Below are 16,409 nucleotides of genomic sequence, written 5' to 3'. Positions count from 1 at the left end.
CTTCTTGAATCTTTTGATGTCCCAACATTACCTCTATCTTTACGATGTAAACAGGGCTCCGTACGTTTGGGGTGGAATTGATGGACAAAGCTCGTGAACGCTTAGACCTTCTATACATGCACTTACTAAGGGCCATTTCGGTTGATGAACCAAACTGAAAAGTGAACTCTGACCGTAGATGCACTTAACACTTTCTGGAAACAGAACCCTTTGAAAGCTGAATATTTTAAAAGCATAGAATTTTGAAAACGCCTAAGCGCATCGTCCATTTGTGAAAGCGTATTACTATAAGGACACGTGATAGGGAACTCTTCTGGATTATTTGAGGTCGTTTACAATCGACCGCATGAGTTATGAAATTAAAACGAGTCTGCACTGTTGATAAATTCCAGCCGAGGAGGAAAGGACACGAATCAATGCTACCGCAGGTGGATAAAAATATTTTATAAAACGAAAACGTAGGCGTGAGCTCGAGCTTAGACTGCAGAAAGGCGTTTGGCGTCTCATTATCTCTGCCGGTTTGGCAATAGTTCCCTCTCCTCGTGTTTCGCGCTAAACATGTTTTCTAAGCAACCTCGTTCCCAGGGTCTTTCCCCTTTCGGAACGAGGTTGGTTGCTAAGGAGACTGGTCACCCTCTCTCTATGTTATTACTTTTTTTTTTTGGCGGGGATGGTTGGGGGTGGGGGGAGGAGAAGCGGGGGTGAGCCGGAGACACGAGGGACAGGGGTACTAACTTTCCGCGTCATGTATCCCCAATTCTCGCCCCCTTTTCCGTCCGGTGACTCTGCTGTTTGAGCTGTCACTGTTGCGAAATATTACAAAATATCACAGGATTTAAAGGAGTTGTATTTGATTGTATAAGAAACTGTTTTCTTGGAGTGCCTCACTCTGGTTAGCCAAAAAAACCCTTCAAGCCGGCGTCGCCGCCGTCTTCAGTTGGACAGTTTTACTTGCACATACTGCGGGCCAAATGACTAGGGGCTCAGAAGTTTAAGTGGAGAAAACTTCGCTTTCCGAAGTAAATTCGTTGCCCTAAATTTTGCAACGGATATGGCGTAACTGACGGCACTGACTCTGGCACTGAGGAGCCGTGTGATCGACACATTATTGTACAAAGCAGGAACGTTTTGTATTTAGTCAGCAACGAGAGATCATTCGAACTCCTGTAGACCATGAGGCAGCGTTTACACGAACGCGGTTTCATTTGTAACCGCATCTCTTTCTATGCGGTTAAACCTTCTGTTTACAGGACGCCGGTCGAGACCGTTACCGAAACCGTGTCGATTCTAAAACGCTGACAAAAGTGAAGCGTTTTCAAAACGATACGGTTAACCGCATCGATTTGAATACGGTTACTATTTTGTCGCGAAATTTCACTTGGGCGCTAAGATTCAAAATGGTGAACCTCGTATACCTGCCAACTTTTTCTGAGTCAAACGCGTGAGATTTTTGTCGCGTCATGACCGGGATTTCCGAAAACGTCTGAGCCACTTCCGAAGATTTCCGATGATTTTCCGAAGACTTTCGAAAGATGCCGAAAATGTCTGAAGATATTCCGACGACTTTCAGGACTTTTGACTTTTGAACACTTACGATTCAAACGGATCAGTTGTAGACGTTTGAAAGCTTTTGTCCTTGATGCGTGAGATCGATGTCTTTAGTCCGCAGGTCAGTGAGGCTCAAGCATAATCCGTGAGAGTTCAATTGGCAGGTATACACGGAGTGCAGCACTGGCTTTACTGACTTTAACTACTTTGTACTCGTTAGTTACTTTCAAACTTTCAACAGGAGTTCTGCTTTGTCGTCAGTACATGTGAACTGTGCGCTATTTTTCGCCATGACGACCAAACAAAATAGCGGAGTAATTATCGAACCCAGATCCCCTTCCTCAATAATGAAAGCCTGGGAGCGAGTTTTGCATAACGTGAGCAATTGAAAACGGAGATATTCTCGGTTTTCACGTGACGTCACCAAATTCTAGAATTCAAAACTGGGAGGCCTACAAAATTTTTACCTTCATTCAAGGAAAGATTACCTAAAAATATGTCTGTTCACAATTTCTTAGCTCCATGTCGTGCTTCCTTTTGAAAATAGAACAGTTTCAATTTCCGAGTTTCCATCGTGCGTGACATAAGGAGGACCGGCTGTGACAGAGCTTTTCCGTATCTTAAGAATGACTCTTCGGGTGATTTTCAGCATTCTAAACAATTTAAGTTTGAGGAGAAATATTAATCTAAACATTCCAAAATTCACAAGGGCAAACTAACCTCTTTTCGGGCAAAAGTGAACTCCAGATGTTTTTTCGTATTTCCGGCCGCCATGTTTGTGCCCCTCAGAGGGACACAAACATGGCGTCTCCATACTAAGCTCTATAAATTTATGTGGAACATTTTGTCAAATAACTCGAGTACGGAATGCCGCACAGACCTCAGACTTGGACAGATGCCTTGTTTATTTATCCTCTATACCAAGTCAATTTCTTGACTTTATTCATGGAATGGTTTCGATTTTTTTTTTCAATGGCGTGACAGTGAAAACCGAGAATTAGCGCCGTGTGAAACGCTTTGAAACCACATCCTTTTCTATGCGGTTTCAAGGGCATGAAGCCATGACGATCTGAAACCTCGTTCGTGTAAAAACGCTGCCTTAGTTAACCTCCCACGCAGTCATTTTTGTGGGGCTTGAAGCGTGGAGAAGGTCACGACTGTGCGCGTGGGAGGGAGACCCTGAGTACCTTATCGCATTTTTATTTCGTGGTTGATGACAAATCAATATTGGGAATTTGGGGCGCAGCGTCAGCACATTCTTGTGCTGTCTGTTCTTAATTCCGTGAGGTTTCGCTTTTCCCAAGTGGGATCTCCGTTATTCTAATCCTAAGAATATCGGTTTATTTCGTATTGGTTGGTATATGTTATATTTAGATAGATCCATGTAAGAGGTATTTTGCCCACATAAAGTTTGAAATCTTTCGGTATCAATGAAAATATAAATAGCGCAAACTATCAACAAGTGACTCGATTACAAAATAGCTCAAAAAGGCACAAGGACAAATGAAACCTTTTCATCTTGAATACTAAACTACAAAGCTCACTTATATGGTCTTATATCTGGAGCACTAATTATGGGCAATCACATACGCTATTTCCAGTCAGTAGTATGTCATTTTACTTTGACCACACAATATAGAACATTATGGAACACTACACTTCACATCCACTCTTTCCTCGGCTTATAGACTACCCGCCGCACTCCCCCTGGAATCGATATCCCGCCACCCTCCTTCCTCTCCAAACCCCCACTTCCCTCCCCGCTCCACTCCCTCACTTCCCCACCGAACTATCACCAGCAATTCTAAAGTACTTCTCGGTATCCAGAACTGCGCCATCTATGATTGAGTAAAGAGAAACTGAGAGGGACTCTCGAGCGATCACTCCCTTATCGATCGCAAGCCGGTATACACACCGGCCACAGGCCCTCAGCCGTCTAGTCTTTCGTTCAATGAAAACTCTCACCAGTATTGCAGCAAAAAGCAACTGTAAATTGATTTCAATCCGAACATACATGAGCAGCACCATGATCAATTGGCCATAGGGTAAGGGATCGAAGTTCTTTTTTATTATTATTATTATTATTTTTTAATTTTATTTTATAAATTTATTTTTTTTGGAACGTGTGTAGTGAAATAAACAAAACAAAAAAAATAACTTGGCTATGCCCCCCTCCCCCCCCCCCCCCCTACAAACACACACAGGTGACCCGGCTTCAGACAGCTATTGTGATCATGCCTCGGGTATTGCGCTCAAGATTATGATAGCGTCGATGTCATGACGCTAATTGTTACTTGTTGTAGAAAAAAAACCGAATATTTTTTTAAACCAGGAGGCGAAACGCGATAATTAATTTTTTTTTTTGAATATTTTTTTATGGCAACAAGAAACGCATTGGTGGGGGAGGGGTACCGCACATTATATTAGTCACCAGTTCCTCCACACTGAAGTGATTACGAAAACTGATTACGAAAATTTCATTCGCACGACGGCCTTGACGGCACCGGTCAAGTTCCGCCTCACGAAATTTAGATCCGTTGCAGATGAACGTCATTTGCTCGTTTCAGAAGAATCTCCCTTTCTCTTGGCGTAAAGACAGCCACAAAATTAACAACATTTCGTGAAATTGGTGCTAAAACCATAGCCTTTCTCTGCTGGCAGTCCGACTTGATAATTGACCGTGTGCATGTACTTATTGAATTGGGCTTAACGATTTCGCTTTGTGTTTTCTGAAGTTGATGGGATTCACAAGTGGATATTTTTGCTCCGGTATTCTTTAGCTGCGGTTGGAAAAGTTGCGCTGTTTCTAGTATAAGGTAAGCCTTAAGCTCTTGGTTTTATACGTTTAAACATAAAGATTAAGCTTTTACTGCATGACGATGAATAATGTACATATTTGAGCAGATAAACAATCCACTGTTCTTCTCAATGAGCAGTTTGTGTGTATACATCATTTATAATATTGTGGTTGTGTTTGCGATCTCTTAGTATTGAGCACGCGAAGGTTTTCTTTAATCCTGATGGCAACGAGTCGCTTTTACGGCAATCTTTCCTTGGCAATCGACAGCTATCTTTAGGTCATGTCAAGTTTATAATTAACAAACTTTATTTTGTTGCTATTTTGACGTGGATTCCATGGTTACTCCGGATCTTCAATAAACCGATTTTATTGTTATTTGCACAACAGGCGACAAATATCCGCAAGGGGATCATGGATGCAAATTCACTCATGAAAATTTGCATTTAGTTCGAATCTGTCTGTAATGTCTGTCAGCCAAATATTATGAAATTTGTTCAGTCACTCACAAAATACACCTTCATCTGTGCCAATTAAGGATAAAAGATTAATAACATATAACATAAATGGAACTCAGTTTATTAAAATTCTATGAGCTCGGAAACTTGCTCAATTGATACTCTATCGATACTTGAAAATTTTTTTAAAGATGTTAGAGAAAGCTAGATGCTTTAATTTGATTGTACACTCGTCAAAGTTCTAGCTTACTGCTCATAATAAGTTAGAAAAATCATCTTTGATGAGGTTTCCGCTCAGACTAGTTACTGGTGTCTACGCATTATCTTTGGCAATTAAGAAGCAAAGTACCTGCATCTTCAAATAAGCAACATTCATGTGGTCTTTATTAAATAAATATATCCATTGTCAAACTAAAGCCTCCATATGCATAGAGACGTGAGTTGACAGCTTTGTTAATTAAAAGATTTTGACAGTGCACTTTTTTAATGGGTTTCGGGGCTTTTCGTCGCACAAACTGTCCATCATGTTTTATAGTTGCGACTATCAGACTCCTTGGTTATAAAAAAAATTATACAGTCACGGCATAATTTTGTCCTGTGCATAGTGTACGTTAAAATTCTGAATACAGCGTATATGCCTGATGCTCATATTTGTTCAAATTATCTTGTTTTAAATTAATAAGGGTATAGATCTAGGGAGAATTTGTTTTCAGCTGGTGGTAAAGGAGCACGGGGAGGGGGGTTGTGCTTGTTGTTGATTAGAGTGAATTTTCATGGCCTTCAGATATTTAAAACACTTAAGTAAGGCTAAAGGTTAAAACAGCTACACTAACCCTACAACGTAATGCTCCCTGAATAATTGTAAATATATTTGGGTGCTAGTCAGCTCTGGATTTTCAATTCAGCAGGGTTTTTTGGTCTGAGATGATATTTGTCCGGAACTTATTAGTTTACGGTTGACTTATTTTTCAGACGGGCTTTACATTCAGAGCTTTATGATATGTTTTTTTTTTTTTGCTTATTTTAAAATATGTACAACTTTTACTACCACTTTTACTATCACCAAGGATATTGTTCTCTGTCTGTGTTCTAACTTGCGATCAGGCATTCTTTTTTCTGGGAGTGCGAAAGTGTGGCAGCGCGAGAGTCAGCGGTCGGGAGAAGGGAAGAAAAAAACAATGCCTGATGCAATTACTGCACGAGTCATCTTTCGCCCCTTGTTTACTACGTGATGTTATCTTGTGTCATGCTTTTAATGTCAGCCAATCAGATTTTACTGGAAATGAATACAGCTTGGGCGCTAATTCTCAAAATGTTAAAAATACATTTGAACACTCCAAAACAAAAAAAATCAATGATTTTAAATGCTAATTCTAAAATTCCCAAACTATACAATAACATTCTCTAAGACGAAAAGAGACAGCTGAGCTCTCGAAATTAATATTTTCCTAACTTTTAGGGATAAATCAAGGAGACAGTCAACTTCATGCTTCAACATCTTAAATTCTTCAGCTTCATTCCTTGCAAGCATGAAAAACTTCAGCGCGAACGTTGACATTATCATGCGGTATTAAACTCAACCTCGTTCCCAGGGTCTCTCCTCTTCACGTCCCAGGGAGCGATAGAGGAGAGACCCTGGTTGGGTCTGGTCACGTGTCTCCAAGAATCTGGGAGATTACAAATAAATGACTTGAGAGAGGGGCAGTTGAGTGTCAGTTTGCCTATACTAAGTGTACCGGAGATGGGAAAACATGCCCCAGTCAAGTCAACTTGCGATTTGCGTGTGTTTCAAAGGTCTTGTCAAGTGGTCATTCAGAAACCCCTATAAAGGTAAATAAAGCAAGTGAATCTGTGAATGTGAGCTGCTATCGACTTTGTAAATCAGTTGAAGATACAGCAAATTACTAGTGGCAGCCGAAGAGCTTTACGGTGACGCACTTCCACGAAGTGAATTTTTTTGCCACATTTACTTTTAGAGTCGTCAAGTCCACGATCTCTGAAAGTCAGGCATCGTTTAAGTCAAGCTGGCCATCGAGAAGTCGTCTTCCGGGCCACATTTGACAGCCAGGAAAGAATCAAACGTGACCGGAAATGTATCTCGAAGCCATTGTAGCAGCGGACTAAATTTCACTTTAAAGCCATCAACTGGAACAAAGGTTATTTCGTTATTATTTTGCAACGATTACAGTATTTCAAAAGGGTTTTCTTTGTTCATTGAAAGATCCGTGAAAAATTTACCGTATACATGTTGTAACACCGTCCATCCTCCTTCCGAAAGTGTTCTGCTTATGTGCTATTTCCTGTGTATTGTTTGTTGCTGCAACCCTGCTAACAGAGCGTTTCTTTCTGGCAAATCTTTTAGCACGAGCGTGGTCGTTCGCGTCTCTAGTATTACACATCGTTGGTTTGTTTACGTCCCGAGAGAAAAGCGGACGTAAACAAACCAACGATGCTAAATACCAGAGACGCAAACGACTGCGCTTATGCTAAAAGATTTTCCAGAATGAAACTCTCTGTTAGCAGCATAGCTGCTGCAGAATGACCTTTCAGAACAGCTGGACATCGACCCGATTCCTTTCAAGTTTCCTTCCTTAGTTCTTCAGATTTGATCTTTCATCAGCGCATTCAAAGCTAGAATAAACCACAATTACAACTCCATGAATTGAAGGGGAAGGCGAGTGAGTGTTCGTCCACTGTTAATTTTGTCGTTTATATACACAGTGATTTTCCAAAGTACAGCGCCTCAAGACAACGGACTTTGTTAAGCTTTAAGCCGATTAATGTTACAATGACACGCAAAATGAAGACTACTGAAAAACATAGCCAGTTGAATGAGATTCGTGTGGGCAAAGCGGAAGTCTGGTTTTGGAGTGGAAAATAAATCTTGACAATAAGTAGCTAGTGAAGGACCCCTCCCTGGGTCTAATTTTTCTCTGGGAGACACATGACCAGACCCAACCAGGGTCTCTCCTCTCTCGCTCCCTGGGACGTGAAGAGGAGAGACCCTGGGAACAAGGTTGTATTAAACTTACCAGGTTGCGACTGTGTGAACTTCATCGACTGCCAAAACCTTTGCCTGGTGAAGATTGCCACACTGTACGTATTAAACGCCTTTCTCTATTGATCACTCAGCCATTGTTCAGCACTGCTGTAAACAAATTGTCGGTTGACGTTCCCTGTCTCCGGCCCGTTGGAAGTATGGCAGCTAAAACATCTTTTTACTAAGCAAACGATCCTTCAGATGCATGCTGTCTGCTCACCCTTTAACAATTTGTGGAATGGATGAACTAAGTCGTAAAGAGATGAAGTAAGAGCAGTGGAAAATTCGCTGATCACATCTCCCTCGGCTGTAGCCATAATTTTGAAATTACACCGGAAATCAAACATGCGATCATGTAACCAGTTGGAACGTGCTGAAAGGATCTTTTGTTTTTCAACCAATTTTTCATCCAATCTCCCGACCGCCAACTCCCGCGCTGCCACACTTTCTTGCTCCCAGAAAAAAAGAACGCCTGATTGCAGGTTATCTGTGTTCAGGTATGCCCACTCAGACTTCTTCATATCCTGTAAAACTCATACCCTCAGCTGTTGCATGGTCTTCCTGTGGACTTGAGGGTTCTTTTATGGATATGATGCAAGACATTCAGTTGAGTTTTCCATAGCATGACTGTGGCAAAGCCACTTTCCTCTCCTTCTCACTTTGTTCTGTCCTATAAGTCTTGTTAAACTCATCAACTGAAAAATAGATGAGCTTGGGAGCTGGTGCCTTAAAGGTTGGTGGAGCTGGGCAGCAATCAGGCTTGGGGAAGGATGTATCCTTGACAACGCTGCAAGCAGCCACAACCAAAGGCACCGTCACACTGAACCCAATCAGTGGAATACTTACCAAACCCGATACTAACTGAATACCAAAGAGAGGGCGGAGAGGGAAAAAGGCTTGAAAATAAGGCAAGGAAAATGACCTTTCTCACAGGCCAGCAAGCAAGCAAATGCCACATATCTTTGTTGCTGATGGTTTCTGGCAAGATAGTGGATTAAATCTTAGAATTCTACACAAGCACTGGTTGAGTATACACTGGGTCTATTTCACAGATGTCCTGCCTTTATTATGAAGTTGCAAAATTGACTTTGCAAGACTTGCATCCCATTAGTAATCCGGCTTTACTCCAACATACATTTTATTACATTTACCTTCCACTGCCCACCACATCATTTTCATCTTGTTTCTCTTGGGCCATATTGTAATTGTGGGTTTTGAAACTAGAAAATCTTGTGTTAATACGCAATCACACAGCCCTGCAAATGCAATGGTTCAGGGTCTAATTTTTGTATTCACATAATACAAGCTGAGCAGCTTGACCATTGGTAAATGGATTGAATAATGATTATTATCCTGTCAATTATGCAAGTTAATAATCATTAGTCAAGATAGGTTGAACAGATTTTGTAGATTTATTGTTAGTATAATGTTTATACAATGAAAAGAGCACTAATTAATTAATTTTTAGCCAGTTAAATCACGACCAGAGAGTGATGTTGTTAGAGAGGGGATTTAATAAATACACTCAGTCTCAGCTTCTTCAAGATTTCCCTGCCACAAGTCATTTTCCTACTGTAGCTGTTTTGTTACTCATTTGATTGTATTATTTTATCACTTTTTTGTCATTTTACTATTGCTTCCTGTTGTAAATTGTACTAAGTAGCAAATGAATCAAATCAAAATTATCACATAACTAAATAAATAAATATTATTTTCACATACAGTTAACTCATTGTTATTCACACATTTTTATTGCTGGCTACAAAATCACATAAATTTAATTCTTATGGCAAACAGACTGTTGCACTTAATGAACACTAACTGGCATGAGTAAAACTGTGACAATTAAATAAACTTTTTGTTATTGCTAGTTATTAAAATTCAGCGATTAATTGATGGATTATCATAATGATTCAATTTTTAGCAACTGCCTACTGGGCACTATTTCTCCCTTGGTATAGCCCAAGGGTGGGCACTTATTGGAAAGGGAGTTCAATTTAATTATTTGGGGATGGGATGCTTTTTTTAAACATCAGAGTATGAATTGTAACAAATTAAGAGCAAGTAAGACTAGCATTCACTTGTCTTTGCTAAGTCAGTTAATATCTTCAAAAATAATGTTACTTTCAGATAAGATATTACAATTTATTATTCAACACATTGTAACACTGCCCAAATATGGTCATGGTGCACTCAACATTTGTCGTCCATGCACAACAGGATGTCCTGCCAAATACATAATTTCATGTGTCTGGCAGAAAAATGGCAGAGCCCTTTTAAAACAATATTATTAGTAACAACCTCAGAGTATTATCTGCGTGAATATTATCTGTGTTGAATAATAAAATAATTATCCTGCTCAATCTAGCAGAATTTTCCCTGATTTTAACCAACTTGGTCAGCTTCCTCAGCTATAAGTATTGGGATATTCCACCTGCTTTTGGAGGATAATAGTTAAATATAATTCACGTCAATTAAAGGAAGCTGAATGACAGTGGTTCATCTTATGATGCCATACAGTAGGGGATGCTTATTATCAGAGGTAACTTACTTGTTGGAAGGGGGTGATAGTAGGGGAGCATCTTAATAAAGTGACACTCTAGGAGAAACACTTGTTAGAACAGGGGTGATTATAATTGGATAATTAGGAGGGCACTAAGTGGAAGCATTGTCTGACAGTAGTTGAAGTTTTGGTTTTCCTTGTAGGTTTTAAAGCTTGAAGGATTCTTGGTGTTGTTTTCAGTGACACAGTATTTCCTATGGGTTGTGGGTCCTCCACAGCCACCAGTACAGGTTGGTGATGAGCTTGATTTATTCAATTGAATTTGATCGGAGTCATATTTGCAACAGAAACATGCTGAGCAAAGGCATTAAGGCAGCATAAGGCTGAGCAAAAGGGATAAAGGCAGTATATTCACCTCCTGGGAGATGTACATGCATAATGTTGAATGATCAGAGATAGCTGACCAATCAGATTGCAAAAAATGCATGAAAGGTCACTGACTGGTCTCAGGTATAGATACATATTGTATTACTAAAGCCCTTTAAACCCATGCCGGGAGGGACATGGTGTTTTATGCGAGGGCTTACAGCATAAAAGAGTTCAACAGGCCATGGGCTTACTTTGGGGGGCAGGGCTTATTTTTTGGAATTTTACAGAAGTTCCAAGTTTGTGAACTCAACGGCCAGCCTTTAAATCCTTCAAAACCCAGACTGGCAAATAACCCGCAGTTGTGGGCCTCACGATTTCACCTATTTTGCTGTAACTATGTCCATTTCTCTGGCTGAGCTGATCTGTCATACTACTCCTTCGGGTACCTGGATCCTTCAAGAATTTTTTGTAGATTTTCCTTTAGAGGAGGGTGGTCATGGCACGGTGACAAACGTACTCGCCTCCCATTAACATTGACTAAAAAATATGTCTGAATTGTGAACTCATTGTCACAAGTGATTTGACCTCGTTGTTCCCATCCCTAAATCCAATGGCTTTCCTCCAGATTTCCTGATTTTCTTCCCTGACCACCAAAGTCTGCACTCTCATGAGTTACAATCTGGACCACAATCTGGCCCCAGTAGTTTGAAGGGTGGGTAACTATATCCAGTGGATAAATTGAGCTATCAAGCGGATACAATTTGCTCCAACTATGTACATACTAATGCACTCCACCCTGCTTGGGGGAGCAGGGATGGTACAGTGGTTAGAGCACTCACCTCCCACCAGTGTGGCTTGACTTTGATTCTTGGTGTTGATGCCATATGTGGGTTGAGTTTGTTGTTGGTTCTCATCCCCAATCCCAGAGGTTTTTCTCAGGGTACTCTGGTTTCCTACCAACATTCCCAAATTACAATTCGACTTGGAAGCCACTGAAATTCCCATTTACAACTGTCCACTGGGTAACATTATACACTCTTTGAAGAACTGGCACCTTTAAGCCCTAACAGTGATCTGAGCAACAAATTTCTCCTTGTAATATCAATGCTTATTCAACTCCAGAGGTCATGAGAATTAAGGATATGATCAGCCAAGGAGAATTTTCTTGATATTTTAATAACTTCACCCCATTACTTTTATAAGAAAAGTATGAGGGCAAGATAGGAGAATTTGTTCCTTGGTATTAGGGGTTGAAGGGTTAAGTTTAAGTTTAATAATGCTTTGTCATGCTAGTATATTATGTACAATAAAAATGAAATGTTAATCCAAAGACCTTTTAAATTAGTTTTTACACTTGTTGAACAAAGTCAAAATATTTGGTAAGATACATGACCTTGATCTCTAGAATAATAACCAGTGGGAATCCTGATTTAAATGGAAACTAGAAGAGTTCCTATGAACCTTATTTGTTCTCAATAGTTGCCCAGCCAGCCCCAAGACGAAAATCAACATCAAGTCGCTCCTCCCACAAGGAAAGAAATGGGAATGCTAAACGGATACAGGACAATGAACAAAGTGGTAAGTGAACATTTTTGTGCAGCAAGCTGTAAACTAATTTCCATTGGCCCGACTTGCTTGATTTAGTTGTCCGTTTTCGACAAATAGAGCAGTTTTTGAAAGTTGGAGTCATATTTGTTTTGATTTTGCTTTTCTTTGCTCCGAGTCTCGTCTCCAAACTACTGAGAAGTAAAACCAAACCCATTCGTTTTGTCCCACACGTTCCTTGTGCTTTTCATTAGTTACATCGATACCGATACCAAATACGCAATATCATCGATACTCAGGTTTCCAAATATCGATACTTGTGAAAACCATCAGCTGTGTTTCGATCCCTTTCGATACTGTTCACAGAGTACATGTAGTAAACAATCATAGAACGTTTGAGAAAATTTTCGCAATTTTTATTTCGCGGGAATCACCGTAAGTACAATTACCGTGTTCTCAATCCATTTTGCAGGGAAGAAGACTTCCAATGCGCACAGACGTGAAGACGAGACACCATCCTCTGAAGCAAACGGCCATGTTCCTCACGATTCTATTTCAAGAAGTAAGACTGAAAGCGATAAAAGAGTCTCAGAAACAACGAGTGACAATGAACCTCTGGCAGTCGAACAAAACGTCAACAATGACGCTATTTCAGAACAGCAGCTCAACGAAGAAGATGGTTCACGCGGCGAAGTAGCAGCTACCCAGCAGGAAACCGCTCCTGAAAGCAGTTCATCTCGCGAAAGAGTTTCTTCTGGCGAACAGCGTCCAGTCGTTGCTGCTAGCAGTGCTTCCGTAGGCGACGAGGCTGTTGCTTTGGTAACGGGTGCTGATGGAGGGAAAGAAAATGATGTTGAAGAAGCGCAGGACGCCTCAGGTGAAACAAGCGCATCTGGTAAGAGAGACTCTGTGTCCCACACGGATACCAGAGAAGTCAGTCAAGGGACGAGTCCAGGTGGAGAGACGGCACAGCACAGGAATACCAGCGCAGTCTCGACGTCGAACAGGAATACCAGTCAAGTCAGTTTATCTGGTGATAAAGATACAGTACCTGGACAGGTGAGAAAAGGCAGTATGACTGTAAGCGAGTATTTTGGTGCGCCCTCTGAGGAAGATGTTAATTTATCACGTCAAAGTCTTGGTACTTCTCACCAAAACATCACCAAAGTTAACTTAGCTGACCAGGAGACGCCTGCAGCCAGGGATACCAGCGAAGGAAACTTATCCAGTCGCAGGAGTACCAGTAAAGCCAGCTTATCTGGTGAAAGGGACACAGCGTCGCACAGCAATACCAGCGAAATTCCGGCTTCAAACAGAAATGCTAGTCAAGTCAGCTTATCTAAGGATGCAGTATCTGGACAGGAACAAACGGTGAGAAAGGAGAGTATGACTGTAAGCGAGTATTTTGGTGCGCACTCTGAGGAAGATGTTAATTTATCGCGCCAAAGTCTTGGTACTTCTCACCAAAAAGATACACCTGCAGTTAGGGATACCAGCGAAGGAAACTTGTCCAGTCACAGGACTACCAGTAAGGCCAGCTTATCTAGTGAAAAGGAAATGGCGCCGCACAGCACCCCCAGCGCCGACCCGGCTTCAAACAGGAATGCCAGTCAAGCCAGCTTACTTAATGATAAAGATACAGTATCTGCACGGGAAGAGACCATGAGAAAGGACAGTATATCTCGCGAAAGTCTTGGTTCTTCTCAGCAAAACATTTTACCGACAACAACTGAGGTTGCGCTACCTGTAGAAACAAGCGAAACCACCAAAGAGGATTCCGCTTCCCTCGAAGGGAAACAGATGCCGGCGGAACAGAACGTTCACGTTTCTGGTGACGGTCATCCTTCTCCAACAAGGCGAGATTCGTCAGTGAGCAATGAAAACGTTCAAGGCAGAATATGCACTGTAACAGCTAATGTTCGCATTGGCTCTTTAGAAAATCCTGAGGGCCAACAGACAGTTACATTATCGGGATCTGTGTACCGCGTGGCCAAGGAAGAGGGGGACCCGACCACGCCCAACACTGGGGATAGAATCGGTATTGTGAAAGGGGAAGTTACCTCTACCCCTATTGATAATGAATCAAGCGAAAAGCTAGCTACACTCCGCGGTGATCTGTTTGCCGTTTCAGGTGAGGCTGTCGCAAATGGACTCATTGCCACAGCATCAATAGATGTGTTGTCTTGTAATTCCGGCAAGAAAATCGCCACCATTACGGCGGACGTTACTCCCAGTGATGACCCAGAACATCAGTCGGGAATAATCACGGGTGAGGTACTCGCCGGGACTGAGAACGGCTCGTATGACGAGAAAATTGGCAGTTTGTCGGGTAAAGTGGTTGCTTTGACATTTGACGAGGATATACCGCTTTCTATAGGTAATATAGATGATTAATGACCATGAAGGCGCTTTTACACCGCAAACGTTAGCAAACCTTTGCTTCCACACGACAAACAACCATAGACTTCCGCTTATTGCTTACTCCAAATTTGACGGCAATTCTTTCTTAAAAGCTTCTCTGTGGCGTTTGAAGTAAACAGCACACGTTTGGTTTAACAAACGTTGACACGTCGAATGTGATCGAGTTTGCCGACCCCAAGCAGTTGAAAAAAAGGCGTTGGCCTGATGGGAGCCTGGTTCTCTTTGACGACAACAGAATATAATAGAAAAAAAATCGCCGAGTTTGCATACCTTACTTTGTCGTGTGAAGGCGCCTTGCGTATAATACACGCTTCATAATTTGTTTCCTAACCCTTTAAGCGCATTAAATTTTTTAGAAAGAATCGCAACAATTGCAACAAATCTTTCCTAGACATTCGTTGAAAGTTTTCGGTCACGAAAAAAGCTTGGACCTAAAAGAAATTGCCCAGATGAAAGCTGTTTAATAAGACTGCCATAGGACGTTTGTATCTCAATATTCCCCAAATAGCAAATTTTTTGTCGTTTTTTTTTAGTTAAAACCGACTTAAATTGTAAGTTATCGTTGTATTCAAGAGATTCTTCTGTATCTCAAGGTGTAATCCAAGCGTAGTTTGAAATTGAAAACATCGTTTTTCTGTGATAGTATTAAGTGTTAATAATCTTGATGTGTTTAAAAGAATTTATTCAAATTTGACGCCACTTTCCTTAAGGCAGAGTTGGCAATTGTATTATTTAAGAATCACTATCAGTATTTAAGTTAAGTTCATTTTCTAATTCCGTACATTGGAATATTGTTACAGGGCATACAAGTCAACGTAGCCTCTCTGGAATTAAAATGTGTGCGCATTTGATTCTCCGCTGATACATTCAGGTGTTTGAGCCCTTCTGGCGCTAGAAAACGGGAGGGAAAAGGGAAAACGCGAGTTCTTCTCGCATACTTCGCGCGCGCGCGCTCCGATCCGTTCCCTTTTCTAGCACCTTTCACGCATTCGTTTGTGTGGGTCTTTTGAGTATCTTGTTATGAAATCTCGGTACGAGATCAAACAGTTTTGCGCATCAAACCGATGTCCGTGGTTCGAGTCAAATCGGGCAAATTCGCTGTTTCGACGATTAAGGTTCGGTTTTAATGTCGCAATCCAGTAACGCTGTCAAGACAGAGTTTGCTTTTGTTCTGCTTGAAAAGGTGACGTGAGTTTTTCTAACCAAAAACAGAGCATAGTTAAGTGAAACCAAAACAAATATCAACTTACCTTCGACACTTAATTGAAAACTGCACCTGTCAAAGTTAATCCGCTGGGTGGTTGTGGTGGTGGTGGTGGGGGGTGGGGGGAGTGCGGAAGGGCATAGGCAGGGGATTTAACAGCAATTGTCAACTTTTTTTCTCAGGGTTTTCCCCTGTAAAATGGGTGCAAGGTAAATGCCTGGGAACGAGGTTGTTAAGTTGTCGATCTGGTGTCGAGGTTGTTAAGTTCTTGTTTTTGTGTCGAAGCTGCAACTTAAGATACTCGGGTTTCCTATGGGTTGTGGCTACTTCATCTCCTACCCAGATCTTCCACGGTCAGGCGAAAGGGAGATCTCACATTTCGACATTCCCGAACCGACTGAGATCTGGGTGCGAGATACAGGAATATTTTTGCGCGGTTTAAAACTATTTGGGGCAAGTAGAACTTAGCAAGTTCTTTTCGTATCCAAAAACAAATTTGGGGGTAACCATGGATTTTTGAGAGA

At 41.3% G+C, this 16,409-nt stretch overlaps 1 protein-coding gene across 3 annotated transcripts in view; it reads left to right on the top strand.

Moving 5' to 3' along the window:
- Nucleotides 1-4,024: 4,024 nt before the first annotated feature.
- LOC146479623 (uncharacterized) overlaps nt 4,025-16,409 on the top strand; it is a 45,567-nt gene continuing 33,182 nt past the window's right edge. The window contains exons 1-4 of one of the 3 annotated variants that reach the window (XM_085110469.1): nt 4,025-4,364; nt 10,550-10,636; nt 12,195-12,293; nt 12,733-15,532. In XM_085110469.1, coding sequence (XP_084966595.1) covers nt 10,603-10,636; nt 12,195-12,293; nt 12,733-14,654 — 2,055 coding nt within the window. In that variant the 5' untranslated portion in view covers nt 4,025-4,364; nt 10,550-10,602 and the 3' untranslated portion in view covers nt 14,655-15,532. Of the gene's footprint in view, nt 4,365-10,416; nt 10,470-10,549; nt 10,637-12,194; nt 12,294-12,732; nt 15,533-16,409 lie in introns of those variants that run through there. The other 2 variants (XM_085110470.1, XM_085110471.1) reach the window with 2 other exon arrangements.

This window comes from Pavona decussata, unplaced genomic scaffold, assembly GCF_977016875.1.
Source record: "Pavona decussata unplaced genomic scaffold, jaPavDecu1.1 SCAFFOLD_58, whole genome shotgun sequence".
In the NCBI taxonomy this organism is placed as follows: Eukaryota; Metazoa; Cnidaria; class Anthozoa; order Scleractinia; family Agariciidae; genus Pavona; species Pavona decussata.
The sequence above is the reverse complement of the archived record's forward strand: the minus strand, read 5'-3'. Positions and strand labels throughout refer to the sequence as shown.